The sequence below is a fragment of the Delphinapterus leucas genome, chromosome 17 (genome assembly GCF_059928025.1).
Source record: "Delphinapterus leucas isolate spDelLeu-1000000601 "Yukka" chromosome 17, BTC_Dleu_Yukka2, whole genome shotgun sequence".
Taxonomy (NCBI): domain Eukaryota; kingdom Metazoa; phylum Chordata; class Mammalia; order Artiodactyla; family Monodontidae; genus Delphinapterus; species Delphinapterus leucas.
In genome coordinates, this window is record NC_143145.1 from 48,039,147 (window position 1) to 48,066,237 (window position 27,091).

General features: G+C 40.9%; 1 protein-coding gene across 1 annotated transcript; it reads right to left on the reverse strand.

Annotated features, from left to right (window-relative positions):
• Positions 1–19,753: 19,753 nt before the first annotated feature.
• On the reverse strand, positions 19,754–23,501 carry LOC149746963 (DPEP2 neighbor protein-like). The gene is made up of 2 exons (XM_089898556.1): positions 23,345–23,501; positions 19,754–20,175 (listed from the first exon to the last, which is right to left on the reverse strand). The coding sequence occupies exons 1-2, from the start codon at positions 23,415–23,417 to the stop codon at positions 19,769–19,771; spliced, it is 480 nt and encodes a 159-aa protein (XP_089754682.1). The 5' UTR covers positions 23,418–23,501; the 3' UTR covers positions 19,754–19,768.
• Between the last annotated feature and the right edge of the window lie 3,590 nt (positions 23,502–27,091).

The window sequence follows — 27,091 nt, forward strand, 5'->3', positions numbered from 1 at the left end:
GCAATCGTTTTCACCGGAGAAGGAAGATGGCAGACTCCAAGAAGAAAGACTGGTTAGTGTAATTGAATTTATTTAGATTACTAGTTTTGAGTATTTGGGTAGTTACATTGATAGATGTTTGATCTAATGAAATACGTGATAAAATTCGAGAGAGAACTTAAAAAATATAAGCAAGTAAAAAACGGAAGCAATTATTAATTCCATGAAAACTAAAAATTAGAGAAGAATGGAAACAGCGTTTCTCCAACTGTTGTGTGGTGAAAATTCTAAGACTTTTTAGAGCTTCTGAAATACTTGTGTATTATAAACCTCGAAGGAGAGAACATGCAGCATAGAGCACTCTGAAATTTATGTATATTTTTAATCACATTACTTTAAAATTTTTAAAAATTAGTATTCACATGGTTCAAAATTTAAAAGTGTAACAGACAGATAATTCAATAGAAAATTAGGCAAAACACCTAGATACTTCACACAAAGGTATATCTAAATAGCAAATAGTAAATGAATGTGAAAAGGTGCTCGACATCATCAGTCATTAGAGAACTACAAGTTAAAACCACAGTGCAATATCACTACACAAATACAAGAATAACTAAAATTAAAAGGACAGAATATAGCAAGTGTGGGTGAGGTTTTGTAACAATTGGAGCTCTTGTACATTGCTGGTGGGAGTGTCAATTGGTACAATCAGTTTTGCAAACTGTATGGCAGTACTATTAAAATTGTAGATATGCAGATCCTCAGCAATTCCTTGCCTAGGTATATGGACATGCATATGCATATACTAGAAAGTTCATAGTAGTGCTATTTATAATAGCTTCAAACTGGAAATTACCCAAATATCCATACATAGTAGAATGAGTAAATGATTTGTGGCCCATTTTTTTACACAGTGGGATACTAAACAGCAATGATATTGAGCAGTGTGCAATATTGATGAATTGCACAAATACAATACTGGATGAAAAAGCCAGACACAGAAGAGTATACATTTTATGAGTCAATTCCTATTAAGTACAAAAGTAAGCAAAACTAGCCTATGCTTTTAGAAATCAGGATAATGTCTGCTCTTGTAGAGTGGTCATAGTGAGTAGAAGGGACAGGATGAGGCCTCTGGGGTGATAGAAATGTTCTGTTTCTTGATCTAGGACCTAGACTCTTGGTGCCAGTTACATGGGTATGTTCAGTTATGAAAATTCTTTGAGGTTACACAATGTGCACTTTTCTGTGTATATATATGTTATACTTCAATAAAAGGTTAATAGGTTTAAATACAAAATAAATAATATATGTGGGTGTATATTATGTCTCTTACTTTTATTTAATTAGTATTACAGTATATACTGTTCACCTTGCTTGTCTTTCACTTAGTAATCTATTTCAGATATCTTTCCATACAAATACATAAAAAGCTTTCTCAACTTTTTTTTTTTTTAAATGATGGATATGCCATAATTTACCCCTTATTGGTGGACACTTAGCTGGTTTCCACATATTTACTATTACAAATTATGCTGCAATAAGTAATCATTACATATGTCATTTCATACATGTGTAAGTGTATCCATATATATGTCCTAGAAGCTGAACTGCTGGACAAAAGAGTTATGTTCATTTGTAATTTTGGTTTGTATTGTTGAATTGACCTTCACTGAGGTTGTTCCAGTTTTCTTTTTCTGCAGACAAATGAGAGTGCTGTTTTTCCACACACCTTCTTTCATTTCTTTTCAAGATAGATAGTATAATGTTGATCTGCTGATTCCTGTATTTCAGTGCTTCTAAACTTATTTAAATGCTAAAATTCTTTTTATTGCAGACCTTCTAAATACCTGGCTTCAATTTTTTTATCACAACATCAAACTTTAGCTTTCATGATAGTTTCACCATTATACAGCTTAAAAAATATGTATTCTTAGTGATATGTACATTGTTTAATTAATGCCCATAATGAATGGCTAATGACAGGAAACCTAAAGAATACTGATGCTAAACTACATCAACTAAATGAGAAACAAAAAACATGAGAATAATTGTGCAAATTAGACTTAAAAACAAGCCTCACACCTATATGTTGAATTCATATATTCAAAATTCTGTAGAAGCATATTAAGTCATACTTTCCATTTACTGAGAATAAACGTTATTTATATCTGCATGTGCTGTTTTAGGGACATGGTAGCTTGAAATGGCATGCTTGAAATCTCTCATAGTCTGTTTTTTTGTTTTGCTTGTTTTTTTAACTTCAATGCCTTTTATTCCTGTAAGTTCTTTATATTTATTTATTTTTCTAATTTTTTTAAAAATTAATTTTTATTGGACTATAGTTGCTTTACAATGTTGTGTTAATTTCTACTGTACAGCAAAGTGAATCAGCTATATGTATACATATAATGTCCATGGACAGAGGAATGGATAAAGAAGATGTGGTACATATATACAGTGGAATATTATTCAGCCATAAAAAGGAATGAAATTGGGTCATTTGTAGAGACGTGGATGGAGCCAGAGACTGTCATAAAGAGTGAAGTAAGTCAGAAAGAGAAAAACAAATATCATATATTAACGTTTATATGTGGAATCTAGAAAAATGGTATAGATGATCTTATTTGCAAAGCAGAAATAGAGACACAGATGTAGAGGACAAACGTATTGACACCAAGGGTGGAAGTGGGGAGGGGGATGAATTGGGAGATTGGGATTGACATATATACACTCTTGCTGCTATGTATAAAATAGATAACTAATGAGAACCTACTGTATATAGCTCAAGGAACTCTACTCAATGCTCTGTGGTGACCTAAATGGGAAGGAAATCCAAAAAAAGAGGGGATATATCTCATAGTCTTTAAAATTAGAAACAAGACAGAAAAGTTGAAAAATAAACCACTTAAAAAAGTGCAAATGCAAGAATTTAAAACATCTCATATTCTAATTTTTCTATTTTTTGGTCTGAAAGCATCTGGTAACCATTGGGGGAAAATGGGTGAAGGATATGTGGGACCACTCTGTATTATTTTTACAATTTCCTGTGAGTCTATTATTATCTCCAACTAAAAAGCTTTAAAAAGTTGTACCTGGGTGTATTAGTTTCCAGGGACTGCCATAACAAAGAACCACAAGAATTATAAAAAGGTATGTAAAGGAGAAGTAAGGCTTCCTGATTCTTCAGATCTCCAGTTCACCTTCCCTAAGACAACAAATAAATTTAACAAATATTATGTGCCATAATGCTAGGTGCTGGAAATACAGGGATAACAAAAGACACATGGTCTCTGTCCTTAAAATGCTTTTAGTGTTCTAAGGGAGATAGAACCTAAACATACAATTACAGTAGAGTGTGATAAATGTTCTGGTAGGGAAGTCCAGGGCACACTCAGAAATTAGGGGAAAGAAACCTGCATGGTAATTTAATGAAGAGAGGTAAGGCAAACTGCCCAAAGTCATAGAGTTTTTAAACTACAGAGACATGATTCCTGCACAAATCTATTTGAATTAAAGCTCATATTCTTTCTGGGAACTGCTTGCTGTGTCACTAGGGTATTACATTTTCAGTTTCACTTTACATGATATCTCAGGAGAGGAATTTAGTAGCAAGAGGGAATTTCCCAGCTACAAAAAGACAGTGATGGACAAAAATTTATTATTAATGGACATTTCATGGGAAATTCCATTTTCTTTGACATTTTAATTGGCAGGTTTCCAAGAGTGTGGAAAGATGTGTTACCAGTAGCTCAGTCTGCATTTAAAAATTTTAGCTCCTGAATTAAGCAGGATATTTTGCTTTTTCAAATGTCTTCAGAACTCAAAATCATTTTCTCCAGCTGTCACTCCTAGCTTGTAGGCAAAATATACTAAGATATATTTTTTAGGCAATACACATACGCACACACACACACACACACACAGACAGACACACTTTTTTTTTTTCTGCTTTAGGCAGTGGCTATATGAAAGAGATTATAAGTTCAGTACCCTTTTTAGTGTCCTTTTTTGGGCAAGCATAGACAAAGTTGTGGAAGAAGGCAGAGCTTTTCTTATTGTAGTAGCCAATATAGTTCAGGAGTCCCCAACCCCCGGGCCGCAGACTGGTACCGGTGCACAGGCCTGTTAGGATCTGGGCCGCGCAGCGGGAGGTGAGCGGCTGGCAAGCAAGCGGAGCTTCATCTGCTGCTCCCCATCGCTCCCCATCGCTCGCCATCCCCCCCACCCAGTCCGGGGAAAAATTGTGTTTCACAAAACCGGTCCCTGGTGCCAAAAAGGTTGGGGACCACTGGTGTAGGTCATAACAGCGCCGGCTGGTGCAATTTGGAATCGGAAACATGACTGAAGCAGGGGTCCAATGTCAGCAGCTGAACAGGTTGCCAGAGAGAACTCTTAAGGCTTATTGGGAGCTAATGAACACTCAGGAAGCTTCTTTGACTTAATTTTTATAATTGTAAAAAGGAATAGAAATGTCTGCCCTGCCAGGGAAACCTTGTTGCACAACTCCTGCCAAGGACACTGTTCACACTGGGGAGGTGCCATTCACGTGGAATACGTTATGAATGGGCCCCCTAGAGTTGTGCGATGTGGAGGCCCTATAGCCTACCTGTCTCCCAGGATTGTTCTGAGAGACTCAAGTTTTACAATGAATATAAAAGAACTTTATAAGTTATAAACCTGTCAATCTATGTAAATAATAATATTAATAGTTATTTTCCTGGCCAGCTCTGCCCTTCAAGCAAAGCATTCTTACCTAGTTTAAAAAAGAGAAAAGCAGCCCTTATTAGCTGGGAGCTGGCCTGGCACTCCCAATGAATCTGTGGCATTCTCCTGTTCAACATAAACACTTTCATAGAACATCAACGTCAGACAGGACTATTTTGTCACTGTAGTGGAGCAAGAAAAAATAAGACCACTTCATTATCATGTTTGAACAGACAGAGGTAAAAACATTGTTCAAACCACAAAAATGAGCAAACATTGCCCTTTCCTGGCTAATAATAAGTGCCTGCTTCTTCTTTACCAATTATAGCTTTATCTCAATTTCATTATTCTCACTGTCTAGATATAAATTATTGAGATACCTGATCAGAGAATCACTCCTGCTTCCAGGCAGCATCCAATGCAGGGAAGATACCCGTTTCCTTGAATGCTCCACAGAATCACCTACAAGAAGTCCAAATCCTATAATAAATTATTTCTAACATCCTCTTACTGAGATGTCCTGATTCCTCATGGTACCCATAACTCCTGATTGCAATGAGTCAGTAAACCCAGATTTATAGAACTGCAGATGTGTTCCTGGTGATCTTTGGATAGAGGACATTGGCAGATTCATAGAGCAGTTATTACCCAGCCTGGAGCCCTCACTGTCTGCATTTCAGTTAAAGAACTGGCTCCTCTAACTTCTCTAGGGACTTAGCTATGGTGTAGGTTCTTTTTCATAGCCCAGAACTCCTGAGGAAGAGATTCTGGTTGGCCATAATATCACCCTTCAAGTCCTTTGTGGATTACGGGGATATGGACATGAGGTACTGAATTTCTAAAACAGCAACAACAACAACAATATCGACAACAGCAATAATAACTAAGACTTATAGGTTAAGAATCCGCCTGCGAATGCAGGGGGCACGGGTTCAAGCCCTGGTGCGGGAAGATCCCATATGCTGTGGAGCAACTAAGCTCGTGCACTACAACTACTGAGCCAGCTCTCTAGAGCCTGCAAGCCACAACTACTGAGCCCGCGGGCCACAACTACTGCAGCTCGCGTGCCTAGTACCTGTACTCCACAGCAAAGAGAAGCCACCGCAATGAGAAGCCCACACACCGCAACAAAGAGTAGCTGCCTCTCGCCGCAACTAGAGAAAGACCGCGCACAGCAACGAAGACACAATGCAGCCAATAAATTAATTAATAAATTAAAAAACAACAACAACCTAACATATAATGCTTGCTTCGTGTCAGGGACTCTTCTAAGCAATTTCCATAGAGTAACTCACTTAATACACCAAGACAAAGGTAAAATTATGACAAAAGTACCACATTTTTAAACATCTTTGCAGCCAATATTCTGATAATTCTCTGAATCTAAACTTTATCTCTAAACTCTTAGACTGTAGTCTAAGTAGCAGTAGTATTTTCTTTCACCTATTTAGAAAATTAAAATATTATTAAAGAAACCATGTACGACTGAATATGTTGGATGGAAGATATTTTATTTCAAGCATAATTAGGTATTAAGTTTATTCCTTTTAGTAGACTTAGTGAAAACTTAGTCATCTGATTGAATGAATATATCAATCTTCTTTAAAAACTTATTATGAAATAGATGAAAGAAGTATTAAAATTGAAATACTAACTTCTCACACATAAAAATGTTTTACATTCTACCAAATACAATATCATTAAGACAAGCTTGTGTTGTAATTATTATCTCTATTGAGATATGATGGGGCTAATAAATGATATTATAAAGACAGGAAGATTCCAAAGAGAAAGGGAAGAAAAAAAGATGAGCTACTATGTTACCAAACCTACAAGTCAGGTAAGATACTTCTCTTCCCCTAGGAAGGAGTACTGGCCTGATGAGGGAAGGGGAATGGATGGTACAGCGAGAGCCTGGGTACATTATTCCAGTGAAAGAACTCCCCCTGGAAGAAAATACGTGGAATGAGGGGATGGTGGTAAGTGTTCTCCCCAACAATTCCCATTTTAAAGATGGGAAAACTAAGTCTAAGAGTAGATTGACTAGCTTCAAGTATTACAAGTAAAAGGTGATAGAACTGGGAGTAAACCAGATGGTTTATTTCAGGTTTATCAGAGGGCCCTTATTAATGAGGTACACGATATAGTATCCTAGAATCACAGTAAAACCAGGACCTATACATGTAAAAGTCAGAGCCGAATATCATAAATTTGCAGCTTTCTTTATATTTGCTTTGTGATGAGGTAATGAACTTATTAGAATAAAAGCATTGTATATATTTTTATTTAGTGAGTACTCAAATGGTGCATACATCTGAATTAAATGCCTGAAATATCTCAGTTATTAAGAAGCTATCATTGGAGACGTAGCAGAGTGTACACATGTTTATGCACGCAAATATTTAACAGAAACACAGTAAAGAGGTTCAATTATATTCATGCTGAAGTATGGAAGTTACCAGAGAGTTAGTGAACGAGGAATTTAATCACTATTATTTTGTAGAGTGTAAATGATTGAGAAAAACTTACAGAAAGAGGTGATCTGAAGGTCAGTTCAAAGGAGAGAGTCATTTTTAGCTGTTTCCAGAGAGTTTTTGTTACATTTTAGAGAGGGCTACAAAATCCAAGAATGAGAACCATGTCCCACCAGGACAACTGGTGGGTGTGTATGTTGCAAAGAAGCAATAGCATGGTGAATGAAGTCTGTACCTCACTACACTCTGGGCAATAAAACGTTTTAAGAGTCAGGTTCCATAATATGAGTTTGTAACATCTTACCTATAATTTGTGGGTAGATGGGCAAAGGCTTGGCCTTAATCACACATATAAAAACACGTTAACAAGATCATGTTTGGTTTTAACCCCAGTCTCTATTTTCGTACCTGCATTGCTTATCCTTACTGAAACTTGCTTTCCTCATCCGTAAGGGAAGTACTTTATGAACTGTGACATACTAATTAATTTTAGTTTTGAATCATGGCTCTTCTTTAAGGTTTTCTTTGTTCTAGTTTAGTGTCATTTGAGGGTGAGCACTGCACAAGGCACATATAGAAAAACACAGGGTATTTCCTGCCTTCCAGGAGTTTTCAGAAAAGAGAGAACAGTTTTTAGAGGCTTAGCACTTATTCCACCCTTGGATGTTTCCCTACTAACATGGTTTCTAAAATTACTCATCTGTGTGGAGCTCAATAAATATTTCTCCAGTAACTAACATAAGACAGGCAGATCAAATAATTAGATGTAACACTGATTCATACAATATAGCGTGTTATCTTACACATGAAAATTGGCAACATGTTCAAAGAGTAACCAAGCTGGCTTTTAGGATCTAGCTGTGTCAGTCAGTTTTGGTTTATTATCTCTCTCCTCTGCCTGCTGTATCTTGTATTTATTTATGTCATCTTCATGTATAACTTCTAAACTATAAGAGCTAGCCACTATGGCTTTGAATGTAATGAAGTCACAGTATGATGAAGGAATTGTTTTCTAATGCAACTCTCCCTAAACCTCAAAACATTAGAATAATTCTGTAGTCCTCCATTTGTCTCAGTTACTGCTCAGAGCGCTAATGCAGCAGGTTGTGTGCCTGGGCATTATGGGTTACTTGCTTTCACTGCTGAGCTTTCTAACACTACAAATAAAACATAGATTATTCAGAAAGTACAAAGGTTCAACATCTTCCCACAAAATCGTTGATGAAGTTATTTCATTAATTAGCTCTTAAAAACAAAACAACTGATAACAACAGGATACCTATTGATTTATGAGGTAAACAATTTCCTTTGAAAAGATAAATATTGATGCCAATACACTGGTGATGAAGTGGAGCCTAGGGGATGAGGGGCTCCTCATGTGGGGATGAGGCCAGCTAGCAGGCGTTGTCTGAGTCAGGACCTTGAGCTGGGTCAGGAGGTATAGACCTTATAACTCTCTTATTGATCATTGATCCTGGGGGTGAATGGCAACATCCTGTGAGATTTCTGAGTCAGTTCTGAAGTAGGTTCTCGTTCGAGTTGGGCAAACATGTAAGAGCAGTATATAATTGCTTGGGCACCAGCCCAACCTGGAGTTGATGCTTAGGATGAGGTAGGTAGACAGAGACTAAAGGATCAATTTTTTAAACCAATGAGAAAATTGCTGAAGTTGCTCTACTCAGGCCAGGCGTTGCGGGGTGCAGAGTACAACTGAGGAGTGGTTTATCCTTAATTCTTAAGTGTGCTAAAAGTAAATGTGTAGTTTTATTATATGGTATTTTGGGTCAGTAATGATAGTCGTACATACATGTCTGCTTCTATATGTTACTTATACATTATATACATTACATATGTGTATCTATATATGACATTAGTTCATACATGTACATTGTATAAAATTTAGAAGAATCAAAAGGGGTATAGTGAAAAGTTAGTCTCTACCCCTTTCTATGCCTCCCAGCCACCAATTTCCCTCCTGGAAGGTGAATTACAATTGCCAGTCTCTCACTTCCTCCTTTCATGCTCTTTGTTCTAGCCGATTAATCTCCCCAAGCCCAAGGGCTCCTGCTCAGAAATTTTCCAGCTTCTGCATTTTCCTGTCTGGTTAAATTTAACCTTATTTACCTATCTTTCAAAGCCTCAGTGTTTTATTTATTCTTCTTTAATTTCTTTTGTCCAGTTCTCCTAACAAGCTCCCTATGTCTCATTCCTACATGTACTTGTTCTCACTTCTCATTCATGATCTTCTCTCTTCTCTAGTCTATGTGAAATTTGTGCTTCTTTGAGACTGAAGTCAGACCCTATTTCTTCTGACTGCTCCACCCATCCCCATTGATTTCCTTCTTCTCTGAACTCCTAGGCATCTACAAAGTGGGTTATGCTTCAGTATCCCAAAATGATGCCAAAATATGTTAAATAAAATATTAAGTTGCATTATTTGGCTGGAACTATATAAATCCAAAGAGGCAAAGAGGTTAGCTCAAAGCTATCAGCTGTTACAATTAACTTTGATTAATGAAAAAAATTAACATACAGAATTTTTCAAAATATGGTTCTTGCGGGGAAAGAGAAAAAGGAGTACTTGCTGGGGAGAAGTTGCAAACCACTAACTGTACACACATCTAGTACCTAACTATGTAGTCAAGTGGTTGAGAGCATGACCTTTGAAGTCAGGCACACCTAGTTTTGACACTCTCTGATCTTTTAGAGCCTTGGTTTCTCAACAAGGAAATGAGTTAGCAGGTAAAGCACTCAGCACAATGCCTACTGTATGGTAAATGTCCAATAAATGTTATGTGTTATTGTTGTTAAATCTTATTTGCTATTTTGTAAGGTTTGTCTCCTGTGTTGGGCAGAATAGTTGACCCTCTTCCCCCTCCAAATGTCCACATCCTAATCACCAGAGCCTCTGAATGTTACCTTACATGGCAAAAGGGACTCTGCCGATGTGACTAAATCAAAGATATTAAAATAGGGAACTTATTCTGGATTATCAGGTAGACCCAGTGTAATCACAAGGATCCTTTATAGATGGAAGATGAAGGCAGAAGATTCAGGGAAGAAGAATCCGTGTCAGAGTTAGAGTGATTTGATGTGAGAAGGAGTCAACCTGCTGTTGCAGGCTTTGAAGATGGAAGAAGAGCCAAGGAATACTGGCATCTAAAAAGAAGCTGGAAAACATAAAGGGATTGTCTCCCAGAGCCAGCAGAAAGGCTTTTAGCCCAGTAAGATCTGGTTCAGATTTGTGAGCCCTAGAATTGTAAGATAATAAGTGTGTGTTGTTTTAAGCCACTAAGGTAGTGGTAATTACTAAAGCATCAATAGGAAATGAGTGCACCTCCCCAGCTGAAGACCAATTTCGTAAAGCTCATAGTGTCCAGAGTAGTGCGGGATGGGAAGATAAATGCAAAAATTGGGTCTACTGAGGGTTCCAGCAGAGAGGCATAGCAACTTGTAAATTGCCCTTTATAGTGAAGAAGAGGAAATCAGAGTTAGCTACAAGCCAGGTCTCTTTCTAAATGTGGATTTCCATTACAATATAAATTGAAAATACTGGGGAAATTCCCTATCTCACTGCCCGGGAAAGATGCCAACAGGCCATAAATTCACCTATACTCCAGTCAGGTTTTCCCCCTAAGTGTCCTTGCCTCCCTTACTTACTGCTAATTTACAAGATCAGTAATAATCACTATCACGCACTGGGTGCACAGTCTGTGTCAGGCATTGTGCTAAAGGTTTGTACACATTATCATATTTAATCCTCACAAAATTCCCATGGTGGTAAAAAGAAATGTAGTACCTTGTTTTTCAAAGTTCAGGTCATGAGTCTCAGTGGAAGTTGAAATCAGTTTGGTGAGGATTGACAAGGAATTTTAAACAATAAAATACAGTAGAAAAATACCAGTGTACTGCATAAAATGAATAAGTATATTTTCATAAAATTTGGTTTCAATTATACATATAACAAAGACTCTCAAGTTACAGGTGAGTCTTAATTGATAAAATATATATGTATTGGGTTGTGTTGTAGAACATATTTCTTTTTTTTTTTTTTTTTTTCCTTGCGGTACACGGGCCTCTCACAGTTGTGGCCTCTCCCGTTGCGGAGCACAGGCTCCGGACGCGCAGGCTCAGCGGCCATGGCTCACGGGCCTAGCCGGCTCCGCGGCATGTCGGATCTTCCCGGACCAGGGCACGAACCCGTGTGCCCTGCATCGGCAGGCAGACTCTCAACCACTGCGCCACCAGGGAAGCCCTGTAGAACATATTTCTTATAGTGGGTTACATTAAAAAAATTTTAAACCCACCAGTAAAGTGGTTAAGAGTACAGGCTCTGGCAAAAAGGTTACCTTGCTTTAATCCTAGTTCTTTGTCTTACCAGCTCTGTGATCTTGAGTGGGTTACTTGTTCTCTCACACAGTTACTTTGTCTCCTTGGGTCTCCCCTCAAAGGGTCTTTTTGAGGATTAAATGGATGAATCTAAGTAAAGCAGTTTGAACGGTGCTTTAGTAGCAAACACTCAGTTACTGTTACTTTCCCAATGTTACCTGGTTAGCAAGTGGCAGAACTGGGCAGATTCCTGTTCTGTCTGATAAAGTTTAGTCTTGAGTTTGAAATCAAAGGTAATTTCAAGCTGACTTAGGTGTCCCGTCAAAACAAACAAAGAACAAAATAAGTCTGCCTTTAAAATAATTTACCAGCAAGTTAAAAAGATGGGAACCCTCATCTTCTCAGGAAGTTGGCCTACGTTGGCAGAGTCTTGTCTCTGAGAGAGTACAGGTTTCCTGTCTTGTTCTGCTCTGAGTTACAGGAGAAGAATATGTGGAAGGCACTAGGTTGTTTGACATATAGAACAAAGTGGTGACTCACATAAAACTTTACCGTAGGATCACCATATAAATGTTTACATCTAAAAGGAATCAGGTAAAGGGGGAAATCATGCAAGAATCCGGAGGGAGGCCTTCAGCTAAAAGTTTGTGAGATGACTGCTTTTGTTGTTGGTTGTATTTGTCCTTTGTTTTTTTCTGCTCTGTTTCCTCCCTCTGCTCCAGCAGGCAGCTGAGGCATTTTATCAATTTCTTAAAAAATTTTCTGATGCTACCTGGTGTTACGTGCTTTGAGTGTTGGTTGAAATATATAGCCAGGCTATACTCCTTTCACAGGCTCTGAAAATTTAAGAATTTAAGAAGCTAATGAGTTTCTTAAGTTATGCGTAAGCCTTAGTTGCTGAAAATTATTCTGGGCCTTTAAACTGCTGATTTTTATATTCAGCCAAAAGCCAATTTAAAAATGAATTCCATACTACCTCCAATTTGCTTGATTGTAGAGTAATTTTATATCTAGTTAAGGTTCTGTTGGAATATGTATTTCTAGATTTTACGGTTTGGAAAGTGTGTGAATCCAGCCTCTCTACCAGGATGTGGCAGGGAGTTAGCAGTGTTTTGAACCATCAGGGAAAGGAAGTAGATATATTCAGCACCCTGCCCCATCTCAACAGATCCATTTTCTCATCTTAGTAGTGGTAATCTTTCATTTGTTATTTTGGTTTGAATGTTGTTTGTAGCATATGGCCCTAATGCCTTAGAGCTCTAAGTAGAAGGGAAAGCAGTGCTAATAATTCTCTGACGGAGATGTACCCCTTCTTCCTCCACTTCGTTGTTCTTGAAGGATATGAATTCTCTTTTATTATTTATTTATACTTTTTAAAAGAGCAGTTTGAGGTTCACAGCAAAGTTGTGGGTAAGGTACAGGAATTTCCCTTATACTCACTGCCCCTGCACATGCATAGCCTCCCCTATTATCAGCATCCCCCGACCAGAGTGGTTCATTTATTACACCTGTTTAACGTACACTAACACATCATAATCATTCAGAGTCCATAGTTTACATCTGTTTACATTACATAGTCTACATTGCAGTTCATTCTTGGTATTACACATCTCACACCAGTCAGAATGGCCATCATCAAAAAATCTAGAAACAATAAATGCTGGAGAGGGTGTGGAGAAAAGGGAACACTCTTTCACTGCTGGTGGGAATGTGAATTGGTTCAGCCACTGTGGAGAACACTATGGAGGTTCCTTAAAAAACTACAAATAGAACTACCATATGACCCAGCAATCCCACTCCTGGGCATACACCCTGAGAAAACCAAAATTCAAAAAGAGTCATGGACCAAAATGTTCATTGCAGCTCTATTTCCAATAGCCCGGAGATGGAAACAACCTAAGTGCCCGTAATCTGATGAATGGATAAAGAAGATGTGGCACATATATACAATGGAATATTACTCAGCCATAAAAAGAAATGAAATTCAGCTATTTGTAATGAGGTGGATAGACCTAGAGTCTGTCATACAGAGTGAAGTAAGTCAGAAAGAGAAAGACAAATACCGTATGCTAACACATATATATGGAATTTAAGAAAAAAAATGTCATGAAGAACCTGGGGGTAAGACAGGAATAAAGACAGAGACCTACTAGAGAACGAACTTGAGGATATGGGGAGGGGGAAGGGTAAGCTGTGACAAAGCGAGAGAGACGCATAGACATATATACACTAACAAACGTAAGGTAGATAACTAGTGGAAGCAGCCGCATAGCACAGAGATATCAGCTCGGTGCTTTGTGACCGCCTGGAGGGGTGGGATAGGGAGGGTGGGAGGGAGGGAGACGCAAGCGGGAAGAGATATGGGAACATATGTATGCGTGTAACTGATTCACTTTGTTATAAAGCGGAAACTAACACACCTTTGTAAAGCAATTATACCCCAATAAAGATGTTAAAAAAAAAAAAAAAGAAAATATATAGGTGAAGTGTAAAAGGGTTGGAATAGATATACCATAACAGTAAAAACAAAACAAAACAACAACAACAAAACCGGAGTGGCTAAGAAAATATCAGAAAAAAATTACTTTTTAAGACGAAAATTTTTACCAGAGACAAAGACATTTTAAAATGATAAAATGATTATTCCATCTAGAATGCATAATAATTATAAACTTATATGCACGTAACAACAGGACTTCAAAATACAATGAAGCAAAATCGACACAACAGAAAAGAGAAACAGACAGTTCTACAATAATAGTCGTATACTTTAAAACCCTTCTTTCAATAGCAGCACAGACAGAAAATCAACAATAAAAACCTTGAACAGCATTATCAATCAAGTAGACCTAACAGCCATCTAAAAAACATTCCACCCAACAGCATCAGAATATACATTCTTTTCAAATGCACATGGATATACTATATGCTAGAGCATAAAACAAATTTCAGTACATTTCAAAGGATATAAACCATACGAAGAGTGCTCTCAGATGACAACAGAATGCAACAAGAAATCGTTAACAGAAAGAAATTTGTTGAAAATCACAAATGGAAATTAAAGAATATATTCCTAAATAATTCATGGGTCAAGTAAGAACTCGTAAGGGGAATTAGAAATAATTTGAGATGAATTAAAATGAAAGTATAACATATTAATACTTGATTGGTCCCACATACTCTTCTGCAAAGCAGAGGGGTTAGACAAAGAGATCTAAATTAATTAAAAAATCATTTATTATTCTGGGAATAAAAAGAACTGGGCTTAGTCTCAGTTTTGCCTTTATCTTTGTGTCTGTTGATTATCTTGGCATAGTCATTACATAATCAACATACAGTTGCCAGCTCAGGAATCAAATACTGTCATCTCTAGGGCTACCATAACAAGATACCACAAACTTGTTAGCTTAAAAGAACAGAAATTTATTTTATCACAGCTCTAGAGGCCAGAAGTTCAAACTCAAAGTGTTGAGAGGACCATGTTCTTTCTGACGCCTCAAGGGGAGGGAGGATCCTTCTTTGTCTTAACCAGATTCTGGTGGTGGCCATCAATCACTGGTGTTGGCAGTTTTTTGATTTGCAGCTGCATCACTCTGGTCTCTTTCACTCTTGTCACATGGAATTGTCTCTGTGTGTTTCTGTCTCTGGAAACAATTTGAATAGAAATTTCTATTTTTAAAAAACACACTGTTGATTATTATGCTCTATTTAGATACTTCCTCTAACCCCCACCCACCTCCATTTCCCCATATGTATTTGAGAAGGAAAGAGGAACTCCTGTGAGCTATCATATTGGAAAGAATCAATAATACAATGTTTTACTAGAGATGCCTCTTATCTAAAATATTTGGATTAAACATAAAATCTGGGGAAATTATCGCCCAGTTTCCCTCTTGTAGAGGCATGTTCTAAATGATAGGCAGCAGAATATTTTATACCCATGAGGTTTGCTGACATTATTGATTTGGTCCAGGGTCTGTATTCTCTCTCTAAAGAAAACAGTATTCTCTCTTTACTTTCTTTAATATATAATGTTGGTGTCTTAAGTTTATTGTCAGAGAGGATGCTTATAGTTCAAATGATTTGGTTGTATTTCACCAGTATTATTACAAGATAGTCAAACAATGGCCGGGCTCCAGGATAGACCTCGGTCCCTTTGGTCCACTGGGATACTGATCTGAAAGCCACCGTTTTCTTATATTCCAAAGACCAAATAAATAAACAAACAAAAAAACAAGTAAATGAAACCATTTTAAAACCAACTCTCTTTTCTTCCTCATCCATGTTAATTCTCTTCTACCTAAAATTACTTCCTGGAAGTGATTTTTATGTTTCTTAGAGCTTCTTTACGTATATATCCACACTAATGCATATAAAACTGTGCCTTGTAGATCTTATACTTTTTCCATTTGAATAACTATTTTCTCATGTCATATAGAGTTTATCCACTGTCCTAGATATGCATTTTCCCTGTGTATTTGAGCATCATAGGAAGATAAATTCTACTCTTGAAAATGTTAACTGGTCACTGAGACACAGAAAGCTATTATTCTTACCAGTTTTCAATAGTGAGTAGATTCTGTAGGGGTGGAATTTTAAGATGTAAGTATACTGTTTTTCTACACTCAAATTCCGTTCCCCTTATCATAGAAATTGACCAGCGAAGTGTGCTGCTGACTTTTCAGAATCCATGTACATATAATCCATTAGGTTATTAGATATAACATTGGTCAGAAAAGCATACTGTGAAATGTTGCTTTTATTTAAACTCCCACTATTTTCACTACATGGTTTCAAGATTTTACTTCATTATTGTCCTCTGGTGGTGGGCTCTGTGAACTGCATATTTACGGGTCTGGAGCACATATCTTCCCGGAGGTATACAACTCCTCAGGTACCAGCTAAAGAGTAGATGATAAGAAGCATTCAGATTTATTAAAACTCATTAAGAATATCAGTAGCCTGACTGTTGTTTCTAAAAATATAAAATATTTATCCTTCTGTTGTCAAACAACCATACTTCATGAAAAGAAGTATAAATCCTTTTTTGCTTGCAATAGAAGAACAATAATTGAAGATATTCTTCATTTGGACCAAATACCTTCTCTGAAAATATAAGTTAAAATAGGAGTTCAAATTTCCAAAATATTCTTTAGGAAATAAAACTCCACATATAATTTCAAATTATAATTTAGTTTTACCTTAAATTTAAATATCTATATTGAATTTAATTTAAGGAAGGAAGGAAGGAAGAAAGAAAGAAGAAAAGAAGGAAAGAAGGAAAGAAAGAAAGGATGGAGGGAGGGAGGGACGGTGGGAGGAAGGAAGGAAGGGAGGAGGGAAGGAAGGAAAAAAGAAAGAAAGAAAGAAGATAAAGTAAAATAAAGTAAAATATAATAAAGCTATTAAATTAAAAATTACTTATTAAGAAAAAAAAAACGAACGGATAGAACCTTTGGATAAATGGTGGAAGCAAAGCTATACAGACAAAATCTCATACAGAAGCATACACTTACAAACTCACAAAAAGAGGAATAGGGGAAAAAAATCATAAATCTTGCTCTCAAAGTCCACCTCCTCAATTTGGGATGATTCTTTGTCTAAATGAGGGAAGGAAAGAAGGAAGGAAGGAAGGAAGGAAGGAAGGAAAGAAAGAAAGAAAGAAAGAGAAAGAAAGTAAGAAAGAAAGAAAGAGAGAGAGAAAGAAAGAAAGAAAGAAGATAAAGTAATGTAAAATAAAGTTATTAAAATAAAAATAGTTATTAAGAAAAAAATTTTTTAAAAAACAGATAGAACCCTAGAACAAATGGTGGAAGCAGAGCTATACAGGCAAAATCTCACAGAGAAGCATACACATACACACTCACAAAAAGAGGTAAAGGGGAAAAAATGATAAATCTTGCTCTCAAAGTCCACCTGCTCAATTTGGGATGATTCGTTGTCTATTCATGTATTCCACAGATGCAGGGTACATCAAGTTGATTGTGGAGCTTTAATCCGCTGCTTCTGAGGCTGCTGGGAGAGATTTCCCTTTCTGTTCTTTGTTTGCACCGCTCCCAGGGGCTCAGCTTTGGATTGGGCCCCGCCTCTGCGTGTAGGTCGCTGGAGGGCGTCTGTTTTTCACTCAGACAAGACGGGGTTAAAGGAGCCGCTGATTCGGGGGCTCTGGCTCACTCAGGCCGGGGGGAGGGAGGGGCACGGAGTGCGGGGCGAGCCTGCGGCGCCACGGGCCGGCGTGACTTTGCACCAGCCTGAGGCTCACCGTGCGTTCTCCCGGGGAAGTTGTCCCTGGATCCCGGGAACCTGGCAGTGGCGGGCTGCACAGGCTCCGCGGAAGCGGGGTGTGGATAGTGACCTGTGCTCGCACACAGCCTTCTTGGTGGCGGCAGCAGCAGCCTTAGCGTCTCACGCCCGTCTCTGGGGTCCGCGCTTTTAGCCACGACTCGCGCCCGTCTCTGGAGCTCCTTTAAGCAGCGCTCTTAATCCCCTCTCCTCGCGCAGTAGGAAACAAAGAGGGAAGAAAATGTCTCTTGCCTCTTCGGCAGCTCCAGATCTTTTCCCGGACTCCCTCCCGGCTAGCCGTGGTGCACTAACCCCTTCAGGCTATGTTCACGCCACCAACCCCAGTCCTCTCCCTGCGCTCCGACTAAAGCCCGATCCTCAGCTTGCAGCCCCGCCCACCCCCGCGGCTGAGCAGACAAACCTCTCGGGCTGGTGAGCGCCAGTTGGCACCTATCCTCTGTGCGGGAATCTCTCCGCTTTCCCTCCGCACCCCTGTGGCTGTGCTCTCCTCCGCGGCTCCTAAGCTTCCCCCCTCCGCCACGCGCACTCTCCTCCCGCGAAGGGGCTTCCTAGTGTGTGGAATCCTTTCCTCCTTCACAGCTCCCTCCCACTGGTGCAGGTCCCGTCCCTATTCTTTTGTCTCTGTTTTTTCGTTTTTTCTTTGGCCCTACCCAGGTATGTGGGGAGTTTCTTGCCTTTTGGGAGGTCTGAGGTCTTCTGCCAGCGTTCAGTAGGTGTTCTGTAGGAGTTGTTCCACGTGTAGAGGTATTTCTGGTGTATCTGTGGGGAGGAAGGTGATCTCCGCGTCTTACTCTTCCGCCATCTTCCCCTCCCAGGTATCCGTTTTTTCTAGACTTTTCTTTCTTCAGCTCACAAAGGGGCCCCTGAGGATTAAGCAGAGGAACGTCAGGGTTTCTTCCAGGCCAGCTTCAGCCCTGGGATGTTCAGGGCAGACTCTCATTACAAACCTCAGTTTCTGAGGCTCCTGGCTTATGGCCATTTAGTATAGAAGGAGGCTCCTGGCTGGGGAAGGCTCAGACAAAATGATGCAGGTTCTAATCTGTGGCAGTGGGCAGTGGGGGGCGGGGGGTGTCAGTGCAGGAAGAGGCATTCGCTGCCTTAGGCCTTTAAACCATTGCCTTCTCTTCAGGATGACTCACCTGCAAGATTCTGTGGGGTCCGCCTCCTGCCACCATGCTACAATTGCCGGATTTTGGGTCTGGAGCAACCCAGGTCTTCGTCCGGCATTTCCAGAGAGTGCTTTCTCTTCGGAGCACGTCTGGGGACTGGCTTCTCTGCTTCCACCTTGGCTGGCGAGGCCAAAGGAGCATCTTCCATGGGGAAGAGAGGGAAGACATTCCAGTTTGGAAGAACAAAAGCAAAGACACACTCTTCTCTACCTTGTCCCGCCCCAAATATAAATTCATAGCACCTTCACATTTTTATAACTATGGACTTAAAAAGACCAAGAGGTTAAGGGGCCTACCCAGTGTTACACAGGTAGTGGAGAGGTGTTCTGCTCAATGGTTAGGTTCATGGTGGGGCTCCGGATTTACAGCTGATAGGAATGTGAGGACAAGCTCATGCCATTTCAAACATTTCCAAGTGATACTGAGAGAGATGTTGAAGGTGCAAAATGAGGGTGCTGAATGACCTCACTAAGTGGGGATGGTGGGCCCATTTTAACATGAAATTGAAAATAAATTCATGACAAAAGGACATAATAGAAAATGACAACATAATCATAACACTCCCCTCTCCCCTGGAAGTAAAATTCATTAGAATCCTCTCTCTCTCCACCATGAAAGGATGAGATAAAGTCTCAGCAGCAGCCCCCGTGAAAAACATGGTCAACAGGGTGAAGAGGTGTTACTAAGACCATATGGTGCGACTCAGAGAAGCAAAGAGACAGCTCTGCCCTTAGCCTGATGAGGCCCACAGGAAGGAACATGTGTGGCAACCTTGGATAGTGTGGCAATGAGAGAGAACCTTCTTTAGGAGGGGACTCCCTGCTGCCACCTTGAAAAAGCAAATATGGGACATTCGTTTACTGTGGCTCTTGCAGAGGCGATGTGCCCAGAGGTTGGGCCACCCTGCTTGACAATCAAAGCACCTTGTATTCCTGTGCTGCTTGAAAGCTCCAATCGCCGGATTTTGGGTCTGGGGCAACCCAGGTCTTCGTCCGACCATTCCAGAGAGTGCTTTCTCTTCGGAGCACGTCTGGGGACTGGCTTCTCTGCTTCTACCTTAGCTGGCGTGGCCAAAGGAACATCCCCGTAGAGCCGGTAGCCACCAACCAGGCAGTATGTCTCCCCATGCCAGCCCAACTGCGTTTCTCCACACCCGCGGTACAGGACATGGTAATGACCAGGTGTAGGATGAGAAGCGGGAGCCACTGCTGCTGCAAAGAAAATCAGAACTGATCAGTCACTTCTGCTGTGCACAGTCTCCTGCCAGAATTTCCCTCTCTCATGTCTCTCCCAGTTTCTGGCTGAAGACCTTTTAATCTACTTGACGTCCAAAACACAGCCTTGGCGCATCATCTCTATGAGTCCCTAGAGAAGGGACACTGGCTGCAAAAGCAATCCCTAGAGCCTAGGGCTGCAGCACATGAGGAAGTCTCTTCACCGTTCCCAGGGAAAACAGTAGAACCCGAAAGTAATTGCAATCATGATCCTCTCCATCTCTCCCTTCCACAGCAGAGAAAACATTTCTTGCAGTGTGTCACTTCTGGGGCTTTCATGGAAATGTCTTTCAAGTTTTGGAAAAAAATAATCTAATATAAATTGGTTAAGAACCCCGCCCACCTTGGCAACCCCTCTTGGGCCCCATTTATACTGCCTATTTCAACCACACTGAACTCTAGCTGTCTAATACTTTTATGTCGATTAGAACAAGGCCAAATACTGAGGCAGAGTGATCAGGAGACTCAGAACCGGGTTCTGGGTACCAAGTCTAGGCGCACATCAACCTAGCCTCCTGGGACACCATCTCCTCAGCCCTCCAGTCTCATTAGCACTTCATCACCGCCCCCCCCCTTCGTTCTTACGGTCTTCCCATCAATATGGCAACACCCTCACCCCTAGTACTCAGCAACTCGGTAAGGGATGTGTCTGAGGGGACCGATATAGATGTCTACATGATAGCACAGTGGTGCCTGGGTTTGAAGGTGCGGTTCAAGAGTGGCCCTCTTCCTCAAACCGCTCCATTTGCAATTTGCCAACAAAAATGCGCTTGTCTTTTGTTAAGAGGCCAATCAGGAAAGGGTCTGAATGGAAGCATCCTGTAGCCCAAAGGGTAAGGCTATATTTATAAAGCTCAGAACCGTCCCGCACACTTGTCCAGGGATGAGCTTTCACTTGTCCTCAGCAGTGAGAACTGTGCGTCCCTGAAGGCGTCCCAGGTCACTGGTATTACTTACATCTGGGGGGAAAGTGCTCAGCTGTACGTAGTTGGCAACCCCCACAGGAACATGTGCCAGCCGGGTGAGGTTGTGTGTATATCACACCGCCTGTAGAGTTGCCCTGTCTGGGTGTACCTGCTGCACTGCCCACCCAGGGAACAGAGCACAGGTTAGAGTACACAGACACTACCCGGTCACACATTCTCACACAGACAGCCAAAAAGATCGGTATCTGGTGGAGAACGGGTAGCGAAGTTTCTCTGAGTGCAGCCCGTTTGCACAGTTATGCTGCCATGGAAACCCTGAGAACGCCTGTGAGGGCATCACTACCCAGTGACGTCATATATGGAACCTTTGACTTGAGGGGCAGGCTTGAGGAGGAGGGGCAGTTTTGTGGAGGAGAACAGGGTAGAGGCAAAGGTACTCTGCCTCGCCCCTCACCCCTGGGCCTCCCCACCCATGCCCTAGTCTAGTAGACACCCCACGTGGGGCGTGCCGGTGGGCTGGCACAGCCGCAGGGGCCACGGGAGGGCAAGAGAGACCCATATTCTGAGTTTGGCTTGAGAGACAAGATTAACGTAAGAGACAGCTAGGTTGTATGGCACTGACCCTAAGAGGCAGAGATTTGTGTGGCCTGGGGAATCAGGGAAGGCTCCTTGGCAGTCGGCCTGAAGGACAAGTGAGATTTGGACCCATGCGGAAGAGAGGGAAGACATTCCAGTTTGGAAGAATAAAGGAAAAGACACACTCCTCTCGACCTTGTCGTGCCCCAAATATAAATCCATAGCACCCTCACATTTTTACAACTGAGGACTTAAGAAAACCAAGAGGTTAAGGGGCCTACCCAGTGTTACACAGGTAGTGGAGAGGTGTTCTGCTCAATGGTTAGGTTCACGTCGGGGCTCCAGATTTACAGCTAATAGGAACGTGAGGACAAGCTCATGCCATTTCAAATATTTCCAAGTGATACTGAGAGAGATGTTAAAGGAGCAAAAGGAGGGTGCTGAATGACCTCACAAAGTGGAAATGGTGGGCCCATTTTAACATGAAATTGAAAACAAATTCATGACACAAGGACATAATAGAAAATGACAACATGATCATTACACTCCCCTCTCCCCTAGAAGTAAAACTCATTAGAATCCTCTTTCTCTCCACCATGAAAGGATGAGAGAAAGACTCAGCAGCAGCTCCCATGAAAAACATGGTCAACAGTGTGAAGAGGTGTTTCTAAGACGATTTGGTCCGACTCAGAGAAGGAAAGAGACAACTCTGCCCTTAGCCTGATCAAGCCTACGGGAAGGAACATTTGCGGCAGGCTTTGATAGTGTGGCAATGAGAGACAACCTTCTTTAGGAGGGGACTCCCTGTTGCCGACCTCGAAAAAGCAAAGATGGGACATTCGTTCACTGGGGCTGTTGCAGAGGCGATGTGCCCGGGAGGTAGAGACTGCTTCGACTACCATTTTAGAGGTTGGGCCACCCTGGTTGAAAACCACAGCACCTTCTATTCCTAAACTGCTTGAATCAGCGGGTGCACGTTAGGACACACGAAGTCAGGCCCCATTGGAGCAGACTGCCTTTGGGAGTGGTAGAATGTAAAATGTGAAGGGGAATGCTCTGGAGGAGCTTTGTCATGGCAGGTGGGCCAGCATGAGACCATTCAGATTCTCCAAGGCTCCAGAGATTACTTGGCTGGGAGCATCCCTCTGATGTGGTGGGGGAACTTCTACCTTAATAGGACCTGGCTGGGCATCTGGGGGAGGCAGAATAAATGGTTTATTAACTACGGGAGCGAGAGACTCACCTGGGGGGTTCCACAAAAGCACTTAAAAAGACTTGTACCTGGATTCTTGAGCCAACCCTAAGAAAACTTATCTAGATGTGGAGTAGGGCTCAGGAAGCTGCACTTTTAATAAGCTTCCTGGGCAGTCCCACCACAGTGGTCCATGGATAGAATGACCAAATTATTGTGTATTCTCGGTTGCTTTTGGGAGTCAAAGTGGGCAATATGAGAAACCGCAGCAGCCCTACGTATAAACAGGGAATATTCAAGGCAAACAGAGGTGTTTAGTTATTCTATGCATGAATCAGATTTGAGAAAAGCTAGCCTGCTGGTTAAAGAACACAACCCTTACGACAGACAGACCAGATTCTGTCCTACTTACTTGTGTGATTTTGACCCAGTTCTTTTATCCTTCTGACTGTTTCTTCATATGGAAAAGAGCTATGGCTGTACATTTAGCACAATATTCTCTTTTGGCAAAAGTTGCTCTGGGTCCATGTGTGCTCTCTGCAACGTAATCCTTTACAGTGCGCAAGCATTTTTAAGTCTTTTGGTGAAGTACTACACTTGACTTTTAACTGTTCATTACTTCGGGCAAAGCTTATGTAGTGCTGCAGAGACTAGAACCTATGCAGAGATAGTGAGAGGATGTTATAAGCTTATTCTGCCGGTTTATGAAAAACTTTAACCTTTTCTCCTCTTCCTCAACCTGCCACCAAGAGATGAGAAAGAAGGCAGAGCCTGGAAATGCACACCAAGCAATACTTCTGGGGAGTTACTTGGAGCGGGAGGGCTGACGCCTGAGCCCAGCTCCGCTTAGCCGTGCGGGTCCGCGGCGTGTCCAGCGGCTGTGGCGGAACCCGAGGGTGGTGGGCGTGGGCCCGTGTCGCGGCTGCACTGGAGCGGTGAGTGAGGGCCATGGGCCGTTCTTGCGCGGCCGCCACATTCCCAGACCGCCCGCCAGCCCTCCTGGTTCCTTCGCCGCTCCCCGCCGCCGGGAGCCGGGAGCCCAGAGAAGCCCGCAAACGGGCACCTGCGCCCGCCGCCCGGAGATACACCAGAAATACATCTACACGAGGAACAACTCCTACATAACACCTACTGAACTCTGGCAGAAGACCTCAGACCTCCCAAAAGGGAAGAAAGTCCCCACGTACCTGGACGTGCGGATGAAAGGCTCTTGGTGCTGCAGCCAGGAGGCAGTGCTGTGCCTCTGAGGTGGGAGAGTCAACTGCAGGACACTGGTCCACAAGAGACCTCCCAGCTCCACATAATATCAAATGGCGAAAATCTCCCAGAGATCTCCATCTCAACCACAGCACGCAGAATCACTCAACGACCAGCAAGCTACAGTGCTGGACGCCCTATGGCAAACAACTAGCAAGACAGGAACACAACCCCACCCATTAGCAGAGAGGCTGCCGAAAATCATAATAAGTCCACAGACACCCCAAAACACACCAACAGACGTGGACCTGCCCACCAGAAAGACAAGATCCAGCCTCATCCGCCAGAACACAGGCACTACTGCCCTCCACCTGGAAGCCTACACAACCCACTGAAACAACTTTAGCCACTGGGGACAGACACCAAAAACAAAGGGAACTACGAACGTGCAGCCTGCAAAAAGGAGACCCAAAACACAGTAAGAGAAGCAAAATGAGAAGACAGAAAAACACACATCAGATGAAGGAGCAAGATAAAAACACACCAGACCTAACCAATGAAGAGGAAATAGGCAGTCTACCTGAAAGAGAATTCAGAATAATGATAGTAAAGAGGATCCAATATCTTGGAAATAGAATAGACAAAATGCAAGAAACATTTAACAAGGACCTAAAAGAACTAAAGATGAAACAAACAATGATGAACAATGCAAGAAATGAAAATAAAAATACTCTAGATGGGATTAATAGCAGAATAACAGGCAGAAGAACGGATAAGTGACCTGGAAGATAAAATAGTGGAAATAACTACTGCAGAGCAGAATAAAGAAAAAAGAATGAAAAGAACTGAGGACAGTCTCAGAGGCATCTGGGACAACATTAGACGCACCAACGTTCAAATTATAGGGGTTCCAGAAGAAGAAGAGAAAAACAAAGGGACTGAGAAAATATTTGAAGAGATGATAGTTGAAAACTTCCCTAATATGGGAAAGGAAATAGTTAATCAACTCCAGGAAGCACAGAGTCTCATACAGGATAAATCCAAGGAGAAATACGCCAAGACACATATTAATGAAACTGTCGAAAATTAAATTCAAAGAAAACGTATTAAAAGCAGCAAGGGAAAAACAACAAATAACACACAAGGGAATCCCCATAAGGTTAAAAGCTGATCTTTCAGCAGAAACTCTGCAAGCCAGAAGGGACTGGCAGGACATATTTCAAGTGATGAAGGAGAAGAACCTATAACCAAGATTACTCTACCCAGCAAGGATCTCATTCAGATTTGATGGAGCAATTAAAAGCTTTAGAGACAAGCCAAAGCTGAGAGAGCTCAGCACCACCAAACCAGCTTTACAACAAAGGCTAAAGGAACTTCTCTAGGCAAGAAACCCAACAGAAGGAAAAGACCTACAATAACGAACCCAAAACAATTAAGAAAATGGGAATAGGAACATACATATAGAAAATTACCTTAAATGTAAATACACTAAATGCTCCCACCAAAAGACACAGATTGGCTGAATGGATACAAAAACAAGACCCGTATAGATGCTGTCTACAAGAGACCCGCTTCAGACCTAGAGACACATACAGACTAAAAGTAAGGGGATGGAAAAAGATATTCCATGCAAATGGAAACCAAAAGAAAGCTGGAGTAGCAATTCTCATATCAGTCAAAATAGACTTTAAAATAAAGACTATTAGAAGAGACAAAGGACACTACATAATGATCAAGGGATCGATCCAAGAAGAAGATATAACAATTGTAAATATTTATGCACCCAACATAGGAGCACCTCAATACACGAGGCAAATACTAATAGCCATAAAAGGAGAAATCGACAGTAACACATTCATAGTAGGGGACTTTAACACCCCACTTTCACCAATGGACAGATCATCCAAAATGAAAATAAATAAGGAAACACAAGCTTTAAATGATACGTTAAACAAGATGGACTTAATTGATATTTATAGGACATTCAATCCGAAAACAACAGAATACACATTTTTCTCAAGTGCTCGTGGAACATTCTCCAGGATAGATCATATCTTGGGTCACAAATCAAGCCTTGGTAAATTTAAGGAAATTGAAATTGTATCAAGTACCTTTTCCGACCAAAACGCTATGAGACTAGACATCAATTACAGGAAAAGATCTGTAAAAACTACAATCACGTGGAGGCTAAACAATACACTACTGAATAACGAAGTGATCACTGAAGAAGTCAAAGAGGAAATCAAAAAATACCTAGAAGCAAATGACAATGGAGACACGACGACCCAAAACTTATGGGATGCAGCAAAAGCGCTTCTAAGAGGGAAGTTTATAGCAATACAATCCTACCTTAAGAAACAGGAAACATCTCGAATAAACGACCTAAACTTGCATCTAAAGCAATTAGAGAAAGAAGAAGAAAAAAAGCCCAAAGTTAGCAGAAGGACAGAAATCATAAAGATCAGATCAGAAATAAATGAAAAAGAAATGAAGGAAACGATAGCAAAGATCAATAAAACTAAAAGCTGGTTCTCTGAGCAGATAAACAAAATTGATAAACCATTAGCCAGATTCATCAAGAAAAAAAGGGAGAAGAGTCAAATCAATAGAATCAGAAATGAAAAAGGAGAAGTAACAACTGACACTGCAGAAATACAAAAGATCATGAGAGATTACTACAAGCAACTCTATGCCAATAAAATGGACAACATGGAAGAAGTGGACAAATTCTTAGAAATGCACAAGGTGCCAAGACTGAATCAGGAAAAAACGGAAAATATGAACAGAACAATCACAAGCACTGAAATTGAAACTGTGATTAAAAATCTTCCAACAATCAAAAACCCAGGACCAGATGGCTTCACAGGCGAATTCTATCAAACGTTTAGAGAAGAGCTAACAGCTATCCTTCTCAAACCCTTCCAAAATATAGCAGAGGGAGGAACACTCCCAAACTCATTCT

Excerpts from the sequence above, each read along its gene's own strand:
- LOC149746963 (XM_089898556.1), bottom strand. The coding sequence starts at position 23,417 with ATGTACAGCCATAGCTCTTTTCCATATGAAGAAACAGTCAGAAGGATA. Across the intron at positions 20,176-23,344 it reads ACTGGGTCAAAATCACACAA|CAGCAGTGGCTCCCGCTTCT; the intron begins GTAAGTAGGACA and ends TTTTCTTTGCAG.